The sequence below is a fragment of the Danio aesculapii genome, chromosome 12, assembly GCF_903798145.1.
Source record: "Danio aesculapii chromosome 12, fDanAes4.1, whole genome shotgun sequence".
Lineage (NCBI taxonomy): Eukaryota > Metazoa > Chordata > Actinopteri > Cypriniformes > Danionidae > Danio > Danio aesculapii.
The window spans coordinates 158115-177163 of NC_079446.1; the positions used below are offsets into that span (position 1 = coordinate 158115).

At 40.7% G+C, this 19049-nt stretch overlaps 1 protein-coding gene across 1 annotated transcript in view; it reads right to left on the bottom strand.

Annotated features, from left to right (window-relative positions):
• dnah9 (dynein, axonemal, heavy chain 9) overlaps positions 1 to 19049 on the bottom strand; it is a 57505-nt gene that overhangs the window by 36407 nt on the left and 2049 nt on the right. Inside the window, exons 2-22 of the mRNA XM_056469920.1 lie at positions 18725 to 18921; positions 18493 to 18651; positions 18286 to 18416; positions 16814 to 17025; positions 15899 to 16132; positions 15074 to 15241; positions 14383 to 14499; positions 13158 to 13308; positions 12963 to 13077; positions 12805 to 12873; positions 9744 to 9870; positions 9416 to 9671; positions 8369 to 8610; positions 7267 to 7402; positions 6962 to 7158; positions 6080 to 6504; positions 5352 to 5574; positions 4285 to 4451; positions 3352 to 3859; positions 2245 to 2607; positions 508 to 638 (exon numbers count right to left, since the gene is read on the bottom strand). Coding sequence (XP_056325895.1) covers positions 508 to 638; positions 2245 to 2607; positions 3352 to 3859; positions 4285 to 4451; positions 5352 to 5574; positions 6080 to 6504; positions 6962 to 7158; positions 7267 to 7402; positions 8369 to 8610; positions 9416 to 9671; positions 9744 to 9870; positions 12805 to 12873; positions 12963 to 13077; positions 13158 to 13308; positions 14383 to 14499; positions 15074 to 15241; positions 15899 to 16132; positions 16814 to 17025; positions 18286 to 18416; positions 18493 to 18651; positions 18725 to 18921 — 4328 coding nt within the window. The remainder of the gene's footprint in view (positions 1 to 507; positions 639 to 2244; positions 2608 to 3351; positions 3860 to 4284; positions 4452 to 5351; positions 5575 to 6079; positions 6505 to 6961; positions 7159 to 7266; positions 7403 to 8368; positions 8611 to 9415; positions 9672 to 9743; positions 9871 to 12804; positions 12874 to 12962; positions 13078 to 13157; positions 13309 to 14382; positions 14500 to 15073; positions 15242 to 15898; positions 16133 to 16813; positions 17026 to 18285; positions 18417 to 18492; positions 18652 to 18724; positions 18922 to 19049) is intronic.

Consider the following 19049-nt stretch of genomic DNA (forward strand, 5'->3'; position numbering starts at 1 on the left):
CACTATATTAGCCCCAAGCAGCATCAGTGAATGATAACATAAGTCTTTATTCTGATTGGCTGTGAATATTTAATAATATTAACATCATAATTCTTCTGCTTTCTTTGAGTTGAGCAGTTATTAACACATTTGAGTTTGTATGTTAGTTATTGTTCCTGGTGTTCAGATGCAAATTAAACACCAAGACTGTTGCCTTGTACATGTTTAATGACAGTAAAGTTTAATCTAATCTAATCTAATGGCCTGTTTAGCCTATTTAGAGTATTTGTAAGTCTCTTTTCAGTTTATGTCTCTATAAAGCACTGTGGCCAATCTTATGGCTGTTTTAAATGTGACATATATATAAAGTTAAACTCAGCATTTCCTGAAAGGAGAAGAGCTGTTAGACTTGACGGCTCTTTTATTGGGAGGAAGATGAGGAATTACAGCATGAACGTGAGTAAATATGTGACTTGAGTCGCTCATTTGTCCTGCAGAGAGGAAGGTGAGAGAATCAAACACACAAACCTGCTTTGGATGTCCTCCAGCTTGTTGTAAAGGCCCGGTTTATTGGTGGCCTCCACAACGTTGGGTGTTTGTCTGGCATCGAGCGTCAACTCTCTGAAATCTCCATCAATCCCTTCGAAGCGCTTGGAGTCCTGCAGAGACGTTCATGAGGGAAAGAAAACTTCATTAGGACAGAAAGCCCTCAGCGGCACATCTGTGAGTCTGGCCACAGGCGCGTGCAGTAATTATCCAAATGATTTCAGCCAGAAGCAGACGCTGGACATCTCCATGTGTAGAGCAGAGCCGCAGGGCAGGACAAGATGCTCAGATCCTCTGCGTCTCACACGTCTGCTCCACATTTACACACTGCAGACTATTAGAGCGCAAAATAGCTCGTCGGTAAAGAGTGGAGAATATGGGGGTTTAGATGAGCCACACACACACACACACACACACACACACACACACACACACACACACACACACACGCTACTGGAAAAACATGCAGTATTGCTGTGGAGCGTAGCAATAAAGATATAACATTTCCCTACACAACTGCTATTTTTATTAGCTATGCTTTTACATCATTGATTTAATGATACTGAATTAAACAGGTAAAATGTATTTTCACATCTAATCCAGACTAAAAAACAGTGTGAATATGCAGAGATTCAGTCTTTGAATGAGTGAAACCTGAGCAGATATTCAGCCTCTGATTGGCTGTTGTCATTTTTCTGTCTTGTCTTGAGACAGACACATTCAGTGAATAAAACACATGTAATTAATCAGACATCTGCGATATGTAGTATTACATATATTATAACCATCATTTTCTAGCTCTGCTCTACATGAATATTGTTAAATGGAGACTCAAACAGCCCTGAACGTTATTGCTCTATTCCATCAGAAGTCCTCTAATGCTGCTAAAGCATCGCTCTGCTTCAGGATCTGATGTTATTCCTGCACTTGGAAAAGATTAAATATTCATTTAGAGGAGCTCATAAATTCTCTAATGTATGGCGAGCATTATTATCATATTTCTCTGCTATAAATGTGCTTCCAGGGGAGTAATGTGATTTACACTGCTATTGCTGTTTAATTTTCTTCTCTTCCCTCTCTTATGGAGGGTTTATGACACTTCTAAGACCTGATTATAGTCTCACTATTCAATTATACCGTCATCTTTAGTTTATCTACATTTTCTAATATATTTATTATTATCAGTCTGTTTAAGGTTGGTTGGAGAGCTTTTTTCAATTCGATTTCAATTCTTAAGCATTTAAATGGATCCTCGATTCGATGAATACAGATATAATTTAAACAGTGTTCAAACACTCAATAATAATAGGGTGGACATCATTTTACAGCTGCTGAATTATTATAAAGAGTTTAGGAGACTCAGACTTGCTTTTAAAAGCCACTGCACATATTAAACCCTCAACAAAACCCTCAGCAGCCTCATCATTCAACATGTACAGGCTAAAAGAGGTCAGACATTTCCTTTATATTAACAGCTGAACATACTGCAGATCAGAATAGTCATGAGTCTTGCTCAAACAAGAGTAGATGATTTTAGGTTTAAGATCAGATGTCAGCACCTCAGCATGGCTAATCACACATATCGCTTTGTTCTAAGGTATGGTTCCAGGTAAATATTTCTACGTGAGTCAGGTGATTATTGTAGTAATACTCTATATGATGATGAAAGCTGAAGATAAGCCTACTCTTAAAAAAGGAAGGAATAACATATGTACACACCTCTGGCAGCTGCGAGCGGATGTCGTCGGAGCCGATGAAGATGCTCTCCAGGTGACACCAGGTCCTCTGCACCTCGAACCAGATGGAGATGACGGAGTCGGTGACGGACAGCTTGCGTTGCCATGACGACACCTCCTCCAGGAAGAAGGAGATGTACTTAGAGGACATCAGGTTCTGCAGCTGCACCTGGTTGTCCTCCAGTGTCTCGATCAGCTCCTCGCTGGACTTCAGCAGAGGAACCTGCGTCCGTGGGTGAGCCTCGAACTCAAAGCTCATGTTGGTCCAGGTGGCGTCCAGCTCGCTCAGCACCTTCTCCATGCCCATCTCCTTCACAGCACGGTCCACAATGCCCCGCACCTCCTCCTACAAGTGGACATATGCCCATATTACTGACTGCACAACTTCCATTAAATATGCACATGTGTATATATATATGGGCCCCTGTTGCTGTGCATTAGGACACACTGGAAATGAACTGATCAGTGAGGAACCTTCACTAATTCCCAGCTGTATTCTTTGAAAAACGCGTGTCTTTTTAGTTTTTTTCATCTGTTATATTGATATTTCTTTTATTATCTGAACTACTGCTGATGTTGTGGAATGTCTGGTTATTTGTTCGTGAAGTGCTTTAATGTAATAAAGTAAAAAATCATATCATGATATATTATACCTTCAATATATGGTGATAATGAACATGCAGAATGTTGATATGACGTGCACTTAAAATACTGTGATTAATCATTTATTATATGCCCTTTTAGGATGTTTTTAAGAACATTACCACAGTATTTGCAGTGTTCATAACAGCGTTAAATGATCAGAGGCTTCATTAGCTTAATATCTCAGCTAATGGGAATGGTTGAGCTCAAACGCATCAAATGAACAGCCAATGAGAGGAAAGGGGCGGGGCATGTCAGACACTAGAGAGCATTTGATTGGATAAAATGTAATAAAATCTCTAACCCATTTGGCCAGAAGAGAGGAACTGCAAGCTTTGGATGTTTCTGTCAGGTTTATATCTTCTAAATGTGAATGTTGTCACTGTTTTAGGAGCACACTAGCTAATAGAATATTTGATTGTTTACTGTAATGCTACTTGTGGGCTACCTCAAAGTGGTGCAGGTTGAGGCGCAGCAGGTCTGCGAGCGTGGTGTCCTGGTCCATGTTGAACTGCACTCCAGTGGCCGCCATCAGCTGCTGCCAGTGGCGCAGGCGTATGGCCGGATTCTGCAGCTCAGCCACCGCTCTCAGTGACGTCAGTGTGTTCTTCACCGTCCCGTCCAGCCCACTGAACACATCCCACGCCCGCGCCTCTTTATCCAGCAGCCGCAGCTCCTTGGAGAAGCGCTTGCACTCTGTCTCCATGTCGTCTACGTTGATCTGGCTCCAGGGCGTCCTCTGCCAGGCCTGCAGACAGGAGCTCACCGCCAGCGCCTGGTCCCACAGCTCCTTCAGCAGCGGCAGCTCCCTGCGGCACTGCTTCAGCTGCCTGTAGTCCGGCACGCCCACCTCGAACAGATTGGCCGACTCCGTGAGGCCCGCCATCAGACTCTCCAGCTCCTGGATCTGTGTGTGTGCTGTGTCCAGCTGCTCGTGCACATTCACGCTGTCAAACCTGAACACAAACAAACCCACTGATCACAACAATGACACAAACCTGCTTACACTACATCCTAAAGTATGTTATATTATAATCAGTCTAACTTATTCAGCAAAGCCTCTCCACTTAATGGAGCCACAACTTTTGTGGTCTGTAACACTTTTACCCGTGCTTGTAGTTCTAAATGAATTCACATCCAAAGCAAAAAGTACTGAGGGTAATATTAGCCATTAGAGCATGACTCTCCACTTTGTGTTACACATTTCTACATGAAATAGCAGAGCATCCGGAGACCTGGAATACCCATTTCAACCTACTGCGATGTAGGAAACACACTATTTAGCATCCTGTAAATGGCATGTCTTTAGGGCTTGAGTTAGCATCAGTGATTGTGTAGTTTTCTGTTATTTGACTGTGAATCAGTGTGTTACAGTAGACACCTAAAGAAGTGTTTCTTGCGGAAGGTCTCCCTGAATGTGTGTTGCTCCACGTCGAACGCAGCACATCTCCTGCGCAGGTTGGCCACCTCTGCGGCCTGCAGCGGAGCCACATGCTGCTTCACCTGCACCGCCTGCTTCTTCATGTTGTTCCACTTCTCTGGCAGCACCTGGCCATCAAACACACACAAATACACAATACAGCTGCTAATCCACTAATATAGTTCATGATCGGTGCATTCAAGACCTCATAGGAAGTTCAAGTCAATGGCTGCATCTGAAATCATCTATTACTCGAGTGTGCACTACGTTTGAGTTTGGGTTTACTACATGACCATGAGAAAAGTGGGTTTAATAAAGTAATGATGTGATTGGTATGAATATTTTCATCATCTCATCAGTCACCAGCATCAGTTACTTTATTATTATTATATTTAAAACAGTATGTAATATTTCACAATAATAATCTAGCTTCCAGGATGGGTGCGTATATGCAAAATACAACTATACACAATATATATAGTAGTTAAATAAAAACATTATTATGTTCATAATTTCGTACGGTCTGTAGGGTTTTCTTGTTTTAGAGAGTCTCTAATACTGTTAATATATAAGTATAGTAGCGTTGCTTCACACACATTCATGAATTCTCTCATGTGGCATTATAGGATAGAGTAGCGGCCATTGGATGCTCACTACATAATCTCAGAGAGATTCAAGCTAATTCTATTTTGGCCTTTAGAGGAACGATTCACCCAAAAATGTAAAATGTACTCATTATTACTCTCCTTCAAGTGATTTCAAACCTGTAGGAGTTCCTTTTTTTCTACTGAAGACAGAGGAAGATATTTTGAAGAGAAAATAGTAGGAAAACAAACACTATGGAGGTCAGTGGTTACAGGTTTCCAGCGTTTTTCAAAGTACCTTCCTTTGTGTTCAATAACAGAAAGTGAAACAGAAGAAACTCAAACAGGTTTGGAACAAGTGTGGAAAAGATGACAGAATGTTCATTATCAGGGGAACTGTCCCTTTAAGAATATCATGTGTTCATCAGCTGCGCATGAACTGACCTCCAGCTGTTTGTAGACTACATCCGGCAGCTCCTGCTCATAAGTCTTGAGCAGGTCAATGGTTTGCTGCAGCGGCTCGAACATCTCATCTGTGCTGCTCTGTCTCTCCTTCACTGCCATCAGGAAACCCATGATCTCCACCAGTCCTCCATAGTCTCCCTCCTCCACCTTCTGCCCCAGACCGGCCTCAGTCAGCCGGATGAACTCCTCCAGGTCAGACAGACTGAAACACACATCACATCAGCCATTCTGAGCCTTATAGGTCTCGCCAAATCAAAATAACAGTGATGTGCTTGAACTCAACCACTCGCACTGATAGAACAACACGCTATTGGCTGTTTTTTAAAAGGGGAGGGGCTACTGTATCCTCACCCTCTTCTTCATGTTTCAGTTCAGATTACGTCAAACATCCAATATTAAAACACACATTTCAAAGCACTTCACGGGACCTTTAAAGGGTTAGTTCAACCAAAAAAGTATACTTCTGTCATTAATTACTCTCCCTCACGTCAGTTCAATCCCTTCAGACGTTCCCAGGGTTCCCACTTTAGACTTGCTCAACACAACTATAAAATTCCCTGACTTTCAATGTCTGAAATAAACCTGAACAATGCACTCAGGAGATTGAAATAGCATGAGAGAGAGAGTATTAAATGATGAAAGAATCTTAAAGTTTTCATGTGAACTAACCCTTTACACGAGCTCTGCTTATACCCTCAGTGTTCTACCTGTTGGTGACGTGGTCGATGAGGTGCTGTTTGAACATCAAGCTCCACTTCTTGACGGTGTTGAGCAGTGCGCTCTTGAAGGCGCGAGCGTCCACCCTCATCCAGCGCTCAAACACCATCACTGGCTCCATCCGCTGCAGCTCCTCATACAGGCGCTCGTAGGAGTCCACCTGCTGCTGGAAGCGCTCCAGAGTCGGAGGGGATTCTGGGACGCCGTGTTCAGCGTGCTCCTCGATCTCCTGGCTCGTCAGCACGTGGCCGTACAGCAGGAACTGACGCATGAACTCTTTGCGGTCGTCCACGTACAGGTAAGCGTAGCACTCCAGAGAGTTCCGGTACTCGCAGCACTTCATCATGATCCTCTTCACTCGCTCCATCACTTGTTGACGGGTCTGCACCAGCTCCTCCATGTCCTCCATATCATCCTGATGGAGTAAGACCACAACATATAAATACACGATTTCCTGTTTAGATTATTTGAACCTTCAGATTTTAATCCTAACACAGCATTCATCAAAGCTTGATTATTATCAGTATATATATTTATATACACCATATTAAAATGGTATACAGAATTGTCATATATGTTATAAATGTTTTGTGGCCTTGGGTGGTGGGTAGTGGTCTAACTTTACAAACATACTGGACTGAACATGAGCAAAATGCTCATTTTAGAAATCATTTTCAGACTGCCCTTAGATGCTTTTGCACCTGAACTCTTTATAAAGGATTATATAAGCAGTCTGCTACCTAGTTAAATTGATCACATTGCAAGCATGAGACTTTAATCCTAATTTTTAGCCATATAAACCTCAGCATCAGAACACCGGTGTGAGCTAGCAGTGCTGATCCCTGATTAAGCCGTGTGTTTGGCATCAGTACCTGGTAGTCTGTGAAGCCGCTGTGCTCGGCCAGACGCGGCACCAGAGTGGAGGTCTTGAAGACATCTCTGAGCAAACCCTCCACCAGCTCATGGAGGCTGTCTGAAGCTCCGAACTCCAGCGATGGCTGAAACACCAGGTCAGGAACCTGCAGACGCAGCTGGGCCTCCAACAGCGGCTCTAATCCAGCATCTGCATCTGTATCGAGACATCAGTGGAACTGTTTTACTGCACAACAATCAATCTGGAAAGCTAAGAAACCCTCATAATTAAACATGAAGAAGAATCAGAAATAAGATAGCACACCTGTATTTTCCATGAAGAACCTGAGTGTGCTCTCGATAGCATTGAAGAAGCCGTCGATGACCATTTCATCTACATAATCCACATAAATCTTCCACTGTGGAGATGACGGGTCTGCTTTGAAAAGGTGCAAGTTCTCCTGAAACAAGAACAAAATAGCTCTGTCTCACTGCTCTGCACTCTTCATTCATTTGTCCTCTACCTGCTGTGTGCCCTTATCTGTCTTTTATAACTCATACTATAATTATTTGTATTTATTGTATATTTGCATTTCATATTATATAGTGCACTACATTTGCATTGTAGTGTTTTCGTTATTTGTATACACCCGGGTCTGACAGTCACACCATTTCAGTTTTCTGTAAATCTGGCAGAATTGATAATAAAGCTGACTTTGACATGGCACTAAAGATGAGCTCTGGACAGCAGCAGGAGTGTGTGAATGATCTGTTGTTATGCAGCCACCTCCATCAAATGTTGGAGCACCTCCACCTTTCAGCAAAAATCATGCAGGCGGTCAGGGCTACCGACAGACCCCAAGTGATATTACGTCACCATGAGATGGAGGTTAAGATGGTCCTTTTTCCTATATTATGACTCACATCCAACTGAAACAGCCGTGATTTGAGAATTTGATAGAGAGGTGCATGATTTCGTTCTTTGGGAATTCACTGGATTGTTGGAAGATTTTAACAAAATGGAGGAAGCTTGACCAATAGATGAATGCAGAGCATAAATGAGATAGACCCTGATAGCCTCAACCTAAATGACTGATAGCCCCGCCCCAAAGGCGTTCCATGTGACCAGAAGTGAAGAAAAGTTGTTTTGAGGAGCAGGGAGGGTTATAGTAATTGATTAAAGATTATAAGTGCTAATGATTTTTTACCAAATAATAAAGTGCACAGATACATCATTTATTGCAAGCACTGCTATACATATAAAAGAAGAGGAGCACATTAATATTTCATAGCCACATTTAATGTTACTCTTTTTAAATAAGATTATGTTTCACTTGATAAAATTACAAGAATAATGGAAAATGCGTAGCACACACGTGATGCTGGCCTCATATTGCGGCAGGATGACCCTGTTGTGTGCTGCTGACCTGCAGTAGGAGATGTATTCTGGCTCCTGAAGAGCGGATGTGGCTGTATGTGCGCTCCACACGCTCGCTCCGCTCCTCCAGGTTCAGCAGCATCTCCTTCCTTCCCTCCTTCCTGTCGTGCAGCGGTGTGGCCCAGCTCTTCATCAGGCTCTGCATCTCCTCCACGTTGTCTTTAGTTCTCTGCAGATGCTGCTCCAGGTCACTCACCACCTCACGCACGTCCTGGATGTACTCCCAGATTCCTACAACAACACAAAAGCAGACCCGTTACTGCAGGAGACACTCTATCCAGTATATCCCATATCCAGTGTCATGCTGCAGGTTTATTTGTGGCAATAGACAATCATCAACTGTTCTTTCATAGTAAGAATCATTATACTATTGTGTAGATCATATTCCATCAAGAGTTATTACAAATGTCCGACTGTAAATATATATATAGTCATGTTTGATTAATGTGCATTGCTGAGAACTTAATTTGGACAACTTTAAAGGAGATTTTCTCAGAATTTACATTTTGTTGAACCACAGATTCCAGATTTTCAATCTCAGGCAAACACTGTCCAATCCTAACAAAATACATTCATGGAAATTCTTATTCATTTAGCTTAAATGTATAGATCTCAATGTCCAGAAATTGACACTTATGTGGTATTATGTGGATATTTTTGTCCAGGGTCACATACTGTACATAAAATCAGTATTTAAAGTGGGTTAATCCATGATCATATACTACATCCCTAATCCTACCCAACACCTAAACCCAACTACTTCCTCAACAACTAGCAGTAAGCAGCAAACTAAGAGTTAGAAATCAAATGTAATGGTTTACTGAGAATTGTACCCTAAAATAAAGAGTGACCCATTTTTTGACCAAAATGTTCTACATAAATACACTTCTCCAGTAGTCTGTGTAGCTACAGAACTCTTGTATGCAGAATGTTCCTATTAGCTGAAGGATATGAGTGAAATGAATGTCTGTGCTGTTCATTTATGAGCCTGCTGCATTCAGAGTATCTGCAGGCTCAACAGTGGATATCTCTCTACCTTCACTTATCCAGCACAGGTTCTCCTGGGCTTCTTTGAGCTTGTTGTCGATGTCGGTCAGCTGGCCCTGGATCAGTGGCATCTCCACGTCCAGCACGGAGCTGATGATTTTGTTGTACCAGCCAGTGGTGAGCTCCAGGTTGGCCACATACTGCCAGAGGAGCTCTCTGCTGGAGTAGATCTCTGCGGCTGCATCAGGGATGATCTCGGCCTGTCTGGCCTCCAGGTACTTCACCTCCCGCAGCACTGACACCAGCTACAGGAGCAGATAAGAGTCTCAGCGCACACCCGCACAACATTAACACGCTATCAGAAGCAGAAGGCTGACCTGCGGGCTGAAGTTGACAGAGAGCAGTCTGGATCTGGGCTCTCGGGATATCAGCGGCTTGTTCAGATTAAACTGCGACTTCTCGGCCACAGAACTGGTCCAGATGTCATACAGTTTAGATGAGTATCTGTAGACGACACCACAGGCATCCGCTAATGTTTCCATACAACTATTTTATTCACATGTTGGATTAGCGCATTAAAATGCGTGTTGGAAATGCCAAGATGTGCATACATGGAAAATAAATAAGAAAGATTTCCCACAATCACAAATGAATGAGTGAATGAAAGAAGACAAACGAGATGTAGAATATAGGGATATGAGCACTTTCTTCCTGTTGGATCTTCATGGTAGAAATCCTCATAGTCTGTAAAAGAGCAGCTTGGACATGTTCACAAATGCATTACTGTGCCTTCCTTTATGAGTGAGTAAATGATTAAAAAACATGTTGAGCGATTTCTTTAAGTAAGCTGCGCTGCGAAAATAATCTGACAAAAAACAAGACAATAATCAGCCAATGGGGTGAGCAGAATAATCCTGTTTTACTTTAAAATTAGATTCTTTTGCTTCCCCCATTGGCAGATTACGATGCTTTAAGGAAAAACTCCTTTAATATCCACATATTATTTCTGAAAATAAGACAATATTTTCTGCTTGTCTAGAAAATGTTGAGATATTTGGAGTCCAAATTAAGGCATGATCACTGTCATCTCTGAACAGACCGTTTCTTGAGTTCTGAAAGCTCAATCTCGAACACATGTACCAGTTTAACTGCACTATAGCTTTGTTATTGGCTGGATGTGCGTGGGAATGTAGTATCTGTGGCATGTCGTTCATCACGAGCCTGCGCGGGTCCCTGTACTGTGGAGTAATCTCTTTATAGGCCATCATGAGAGAGCAGCCCTTATTGAATTTCTGCTATGAGTTTGATGCTCTTATTACAGGAGCAGAGCTGTTGTCCATGAAATCAAATATCTCTTTGCTTCACACCAGTCGTACATCTCAGTGTCAGGATAAAACGAGAGCAGATAGCAATAACAGGATTGTGTTTACGCAACAGCACTGATTAGCATCAGCTAACGAGGAGGTTTAATTTCAGACTGGAGAGAACACAGATCTGGCCTTTGGGAAATGCATCATTTGTTTCTCATACGAGGGAAATTGCACGTGAAACACACACACACACACACACACACACACACACACACACACAGACACGCTGGGGTTACACAAGAGCGATCGCATGTTGTCCAGCATTAGCTACGCTTTACAACCCATTGTTCATACAGCACTATTGCAGCCTAGCACATAATTGGAGAAAATGAGACCCTGAAGTAATAATCTACAGACACTGGTGCCTTAAATAAGCAAATAAATCATCTTTATTTGTTTATTCCATGTGAAGGTCCCTCAGCAACACCAGCCTACAGTATGTTCATGATCCAGCTTGTGTTCAAGCATACAGCAGAGAATAGGCCTGGTTTAGACTCAGCGCATTCATTTCAACAGACCGACATCATTCTACTCTATACACTGGCTAAATTAAAACTGTTCATCTGAGACTGAAGTTAACAACTGAGACGTCGAATGAAAATAAATGATTAATAACAGCATTCAGGAGGGCTAATCCACTGATTTAATGCTCATGATATATTTCTTATGGTTATTGTTATTATATCAGTGGCGCCTGTATAGTTTTGAGCACTGCACTGTGTTTAATGAAGGGTCTGCGGTAATCAAAGTTAGTTTTTTTTTTGCAATGCAGCAAATTGATCAAAAATGGCTGTAAAAACATTATAATGGCTTAAATGGGTAACACTTTAGTTTAGGTAGCGATTTGCACTGTTAATCTCTGGTTTATTACCTGCCAATTATTAAGATATCAGATGTTTATAAGTTTGAAAGTATGATCTTATTCTACATTCCTCATCCAATACCTAAACCAATACCTACCTCAATCAACTATTAATGAGGAGAAAATTGCTCGTTTATTTGGCACACATCTTAATTATTGCTTTGTTAACAGCATGAATTAAAAATAAAGTAATCTTCTGATTAAAATCTTTAAATCTTTTGACAGCTGTTTTTTTTCCATTATTGACAAAAATCATCAAATTAGTATCATTTATGGATGACCGTGTGGCACTGAAAACTGGAGTAATGATCCTGAATGTTCTGCTGTGAATCTCAATGTCCAAAATGGTGTGCCTCAGGGCTCAGTTGCCAATGGAAGCACCCCATTCTAGGTGCTAAGCATGCCTTTTACGCTCAGCGATGAGCCTTTTTTAAAAGCTTTAATAGTTGGAGAAGCGTTCACATCTGAGTGTTTTAAAACAGCGGTCACCTTTCAGCAGTGCAGAAAAACTCTACAGTGGACACGCGCCCTAACTGAGCCAATCTCCCTCTACAGGCTTCTGTACTGCCAGACTGGACAACTGCAATGCTCTCCGACAGGCCTTCCAGACACAGTAACATCACACCCCTGCAACTGATCCAGGAGCAGCAGTAAAGTGCTCTTTAATGAGCTGAAAAGAGCACATGTCACACCTCTACTCATCAGTTTACACTGGCTGACAAAAGCTGCACTTGTCAAATTCAGTGTCTACACAACAACCTCAGGCTCTGCAGCTCTTTACCTGCATGCACAACTGATGAGCTCTTTACAGTTCTGCAAACAAACAACTCACTGTGCTGGAGAATAAAGAGGAACAAAATCACGTCTTTTTAACCCAGTTGACACTCAAAACTCTTTTCTGTTTTAATTCTTTCTACACTTGATAATAACGGTGTCATAATAACTGGGAGCTGTGACAGAACTTACTGTACATATCACTGCTCTTTGATTGATTGCTCCTATTTTCATAAGTTGTTTTAGACATATGCATCTACTACATGACTATTTATAAAGATATAAAGGCAAATGTACTAAAAGAATTAAGTTATGCAATACATTCACATAGAAAACGGTTTTAAACTGTAAGAATATTTTATAAAAGCCCTGTTTTACTGTATTTTCATTTAAATAAATGTAGTCTTAGTGAATGGAGTATTATATACTCACTGTTTGAGCTGCCGCATGAGCTCATCATATTTCTGGATCATCTCCTTTGCATCCACAGACTCCATACATCTATAATAACACATATAAAGTGTTTATTTTAATAGAGAAAAGAGAAATAATCTATAGTCTCCAATAAATTTAAGACATGAGGTATTTACGGGTGGTTGATGAATCTGAAGTTATTGTAAAGGGTCTGTATGCGTTCCTGCAATTCCTGGACAAACTTCAATCCTCCAGAAAGCGCAGGCATGTTTTTGGAGACAGGACAGTAACCTGGAAGACCAATAAACACACGTCAAAAATGCAAGTGAATAACAAACGTGGCGGAGATGAGGCTTGTCAGTAACACAGACCTCGGGTTTCCTCCATCTGCATCTGCTTCTTGAAGATCGTCTTACAGTCTTCCAGCTGCTTGTCAAACAGTTTGATCAGGACGGGATATCTGGCCTGAGCCTCGGCTGCTATCAGCGGCTGCTCCAGCAGTCGGCCAAACATGTCCAAAACCTGCCAAGCAGAGATTGAGTTTGCTGTCTTTTAACAAGAAGATGAAAAAAAGAGCATACTAAACAAACTAGGGCAGAGCGAAAACCTGACAGTGTGATTCTGCTATAGCCAGTGTTGAGCATAAATGAGTTCAGACCCCTCACAGATGGAGGCTGTACAGTAGTAGATTTGTGCAGATATGGTAGATTAGTCAGTACCACACTGTAAAAAATGATTTGTTCACTCAACTTAACCTGGTTAAGTCATATTGTTGCATTGACTCAGTTAAGTTACTCATTTCAAGTGAACTGAGCTTGCAAAATGTAGTTTTCATAGGTTAAATTACATACAAAAACAGGTCTGTTTGGAATGAACACATTCGTTTAGATTGATTGTGGTGATTTTGTAAGGGAGTGAATCATGCATAAACAATAATCAACAAATTGCAAGCAAAAATAAATACCATAGAGCAAAGATAAAAGTGAAATAAACAGTGCTTCATGGCTTTCTGAAGAGTCAAGCAGCATTCCAAGAAGTTAAATAATAAACTGTAATGCACAATGTAAAATACCTGTATAGTCTTCAGTAAAATGATTCTTCAGTAAAGTTATACAAGTTTGTTCCAAATGTGTGTGCCTGAATGTTTTAAATGCATGCAAATAATAAACTTTCCATGCTGAAACGATATAGTGTGCAGCCCTAAAACAAACCTGTTCTACCAATCACTTCCATACTTTTAATATTCCATTGCATTTATCAACTGCAAAAATCAAATACACAATAATGAAAATATGCTCAGGCTGAAATATTCTGCTCATTGTGGGTTCAGCTTCGGCCCTAAAGCCTGTTTTATTCTCTTGAGGCTTCAAACTGAGCTCTGTTACAGATCTGTGTGCATTCCGCTCTTAAAATTCAGCCTGCGTTCCTGATTGGGACTTGATAATACGCAGGTATCTTTAACTCATTAAAAGACACAGAACAGCAGTGAAGCTGTCTGTGCATCATGTATAAAGCCTTTGCTATTTCCAGAAGCAGAGGCATGTGTGCAAACCCACACCAAAAAAGGCTGCTGTGGCTGTATGTGATGCTGCTCACCTTGAAGGAGTGTTCCAGACCTGAAGCGTCATCAAAAGCGTTGCAGAAGATGGCACCCAATCGCCTGTTCGTATCATCCACCGTCAGCTGGAACTCTGCGAAATCTGATTCAAACTCCTGGACAAAAGAGTCCAGTCAGCTTTATTTCTACAGCACAGAAGCTTTCAGAGCAGATTCACATCAATAAACATCCAAATATAGGCTTCTGCCCGTATCAGATGATCGTGTTGTGATGAATAGCTGAAGCTTTTATCATGATATTGGCCTAAGCTGCAAAAGTTTACTTTAACAGATAAGCCATATAGCTAGTGCGTTTATTGTTAGTGGATACATGTTCAGACTAAATCAATGTTTAGACTAATTAAACTGCAAATGAATGATAAAGTACTATAGGTAACACAATACAATAAAGACTCATTAGTGAATTATGTACTGCATTAAATGGACAGTGAAGAAAGCCAGATTATAATTACATGTTAAAGTTAATAAAAATAAACTCAGCATTACTCGTTATAATTAACTGCATTTAACAAAACAAATACAGCTTTTGATTTCAATACATTATTAAGCTTTAAATAAGAAATTAGGATTAATAAATGCTTTACTTATCATTGCATTGACTTTAGTACAATGAACTGTTGTTGACAAATGGAACCTTACTGTGTTTTTACCGTGTTTGCTGCCCACTTACCATATTATTAACATCCAGGCAGTCGTAGGGCTTCTCTGAGAATGATTTGTACGTCTGTAAGAAGTCTTCATGCAAACGCTGGACAATCTGGCTGAGAGATTTCCCCTGAATGCCTCCAAACTCGATCTTCTCCAGCCTCATCATATCCATGACAGTGAGCAGCACCATCTAGAGCAGGTGAGAAAGAGCCAGACGGACATGTCTACATATATTCTCACATTCTGCATCACTGACACGTGAACTCATTACACATACTGAAGTTACCCAGGGGCCTGTGAGCTCAGGGTTGGTGTGCTCTGAATAAACTCTTTTTTTCTTACTTTTGTCTTCTTCTAGTCCAAATATCTAAAGATTGTTAAATCCAGAAGCATTTTCAACACAAGAAATACATGTTGTCTTGTTTTCAGAAATAATCATTTAAAAATAAGTGAGTTTTTGTTTAAAACAAGCTAAATAATCTGACAATAGGGGAGGCAAAATAATGTTTTTTCACTCTGAAATAAGGCTATTCTGCGGATTATTTTGTTTGTTTTAATGAAAAACTCACTTCATTTGACTCATTATTTCTGAAAACAACACTATAATTTTACTTGTCTAGAAAATGCTTCTTGATTTAAGAATGTTTAAATATTTGGACTAGAAACAAGATTACAACTCTAAGTAAGAAAAGCTTTTTTGCAGTTCAATATCTCACTGAATATAAACTTTTTAAGACCCTGCAGACACCCTGAATACTCAAAAACAATATTGAATATCAAATATATCCCCAGTATCATGCAGCCCTATAGCAATGTCATATTCCTCCAGTACCGTCAGTGCCCTCACCTCAATCATTCTGAGTCTCTTCATGAAGTGATCCAGGCCGACGAACACCATGAGCGGAGAGAAATCCCAGGGCTTGACCGGGTCTTCGTTCTTTTGGTAGTGGCTCAGGTTGGCTCTTCTGTCCTCATATGTGCTCTTGAAGTGTGTCAGCAGGTCAACAGTGACCTGAACACGCAGCAGACTCTCCAGAACATCACCTTTCAGGATGTCCTCCGGGTTCAGGAAACTCCGGGCCTGAAAACAACACTCGGGCCTCAGTAAAGCTTTACAGAGATCTGTTCAGATGAAACAACCTACGCTGAATCTAGCAAAGCTAAAGAAGCATTCAGCACTAAAAACTATTATTGGATAAGAACTTTAAATTGTCAATCAGAGTCATCACAGATGTTCCAGAGCAGAAGCAGATGGGCAGAAACGAACTGTTCACCTTAAGACTAAAGATAGCAAAAATAAACATTTCGTGCAGACTTTAATGAATCACTTCTACAAAGGTCTGCAGGAGTTTAATGGTATTTATGCCACTGTTAACATCAAGAGAAGGCATGTGTTGAACCATTTTGAGCATGTGTTGTTAGTAGAGTACATGCATATTCTCATCATTGCCTCTGATGGTTTGTGCTGTAACTGCACTAGTTTCTACTCTGTGTTATACGTTATAAAAATGAGCAGCTGCATCTGTGCTCTCTAATTCAGTAGATCAAGCACAACTGCACACTCACACAGGTATTTTTTAAGGATTGCACTGTCGTTGGGTTGTATTTTTGGTTTTATTCAGTTTTAGATATTCACTAACTAACGCATTAATTCATATGAAACCTTAATAAAAGTGATACCTACCGATTATCATCTCATCAAACCAAAGTAAGTGTCAGAATGTTGACATGAGAAGCAGAGCATTACTGAGCTGAAGTCTACCTGCTGTATGAGGAGGTTGCAGATCTCCTGCAGAAGCACAATGACTCGGGCTGGTTTGCTGTAGTATCTGCAGTTGGCCCAGATCAGACACACCGTGTGCATGAGCGGAGGGATCTTTGTCTTCAGCTCACTGAAGTCTGCGTTCTCCAGATCCTCGATCAGCCTCTCCAGCGGCTTCAGGAAGGTTGTGATGTTCTTCGACTCGTTATGAGCTTAAAAACACAACACAACAACACCACTCAGGGCTCTAGTCACATTTCGTTTAAGAAGAACATTTATATTTATAGATCTGTTGGAGTTAGCACACAAAAGCATAACAGTGACCTTGAGGTGTTTTACTGGATGTTCAATGAGGATTGGAGGTGACTTGAATTCATTTACACTCATTATGACAATGTAATGAGATTAATGTTTTAAATGTGAAGTTTCACTGCAGCATCAAATGATTGAAAAATAAATGAAATTATTCTTAAAAATGGTCAGTAGGAGATATCTTTGACATTGAATGACATAATTAAGACACTGATTAATTTGAAAGCAGGTTCAGTAATGTGTTTGTTAGCAGATGTGCAGCAGTACAATAAATAAAATACAATAAAATCTGACAACATTGTGTCTGTCTATCGCTTAATTAACATCTTCCTGTAGCTAATCAATATCACATTTGCAATCATGCTGATAACATGAAAAATGATGCTCTTTCCTTAGTCTCTTTTTTAGTGCTCGCCACAGCGGAATGAATCACCAACTATTCCAGCATATGTTTTTTTTTTATGTACTGGGAAACACCCATACACACTTATTCACACACACACACACACACACACATACACTACGGCCAATTTAATTTATGTTGCTTAATTTTTTCCTACAAAACTAAAAATCCATGCTATAGTGCTGTAAAGTCCTGGGATGAGGTCAAGTCAGCTTTATTTCTACAGTGCAGCTCCAGTAATAAACAATCACTGATGCAAACTAGAAGAGACCCATTTAGATCCTTCACACAGTTTAATCATTATGTTTTAAAGGCAAAGTTCAGCCAGAAATGTCAATTGTGTATTCCAAACCTGTGTGTTTCTTTCTTCTGTTGAACACAAAACAAGATATTCTGAAGAACGCTGGTAAAAGCAGCCATTGACTTCCATAGTATTTTTAGAAGTGTGTTGGATGTCTATATCTGCTTATTTCCAGCATTCCTCGGGATATCTTGTGTTGTGTTTAACAGAAGAAAGAAACTCATATAGCTTCAGAATCAGTTGAGTGTAGGTAAGTTATTCCTTTTGGAAATTAAACTTATTGGCTTTGTTTTTAAGGTCTCATGAAATCAAAATAAAGTTTTTTAGGCATTAGTATGTTAGTCTTAAGGATATCTATAATCTAGTGTCTCTAAAACACTCACATTTAGAAGATAATAAAAACTGCACATTTTACAGCACTTCAGGGGACCGTTCATCTGATGTTTGTGCACAAACCTTCCATGACATCCTGGATCATTTTGGCGAATGCAGGATAATAGCTGCTGTCCACCGCGAGCAGAAGCTCTGCCAGCGTCAGGACTTTAGAAGACTGAAGCTGCTGGTGGATTCCCTGAAGATCAGCAAGCCTGCAACATAACATAAGGACAACATGAAGGACTTTTAGTGGACACCGCAGTGACATAGGGCCAGTGAGACTCCAACCTGTTCCTCCAGAAGTGTATCTCTGCATGTGGAGTGGGGTTTCGGCCCTCCAGCAGTGGCTCAGACGAGTCCTTCTTCAAGACCTTATAGACCTGATGACTCCAGTCTATCACCACCGTCTCCATTGAGTGAATCAGGCTTTTATTCACCACACGAAGCCTGCAAACGTCATTCAGTGTCAATGCCATGCAGATATTTCAGTCAAAACAAAAGCGTTTACTAAAGTCCTCACCTCTTATCTGCCCGTTGACTGCACTGCTCCAACTGCTTGAATCCCAGAGGAACGGGCAGGTGAGTTTTGCCTTTGATTTGACCAGCTGTAACAAACACGTTGTTTTGAAGGGAATGAATGTGTTGCATGAGATCCTGAGAAACAACGTTAGGGAAGTCTCGCTGGTTGTTTAAATTGGACAGCACCGGCTCCACAACCTGACAAACACAGGACAGGAGGATTGTGGGATCATTTTGCACCTCCTTGATAAACATTAAACACGGCAAAAAAATAGTTCTTGTCATGTTTCTAGTCTAAATATCTAAAAATGATTCTTAAACCAAGA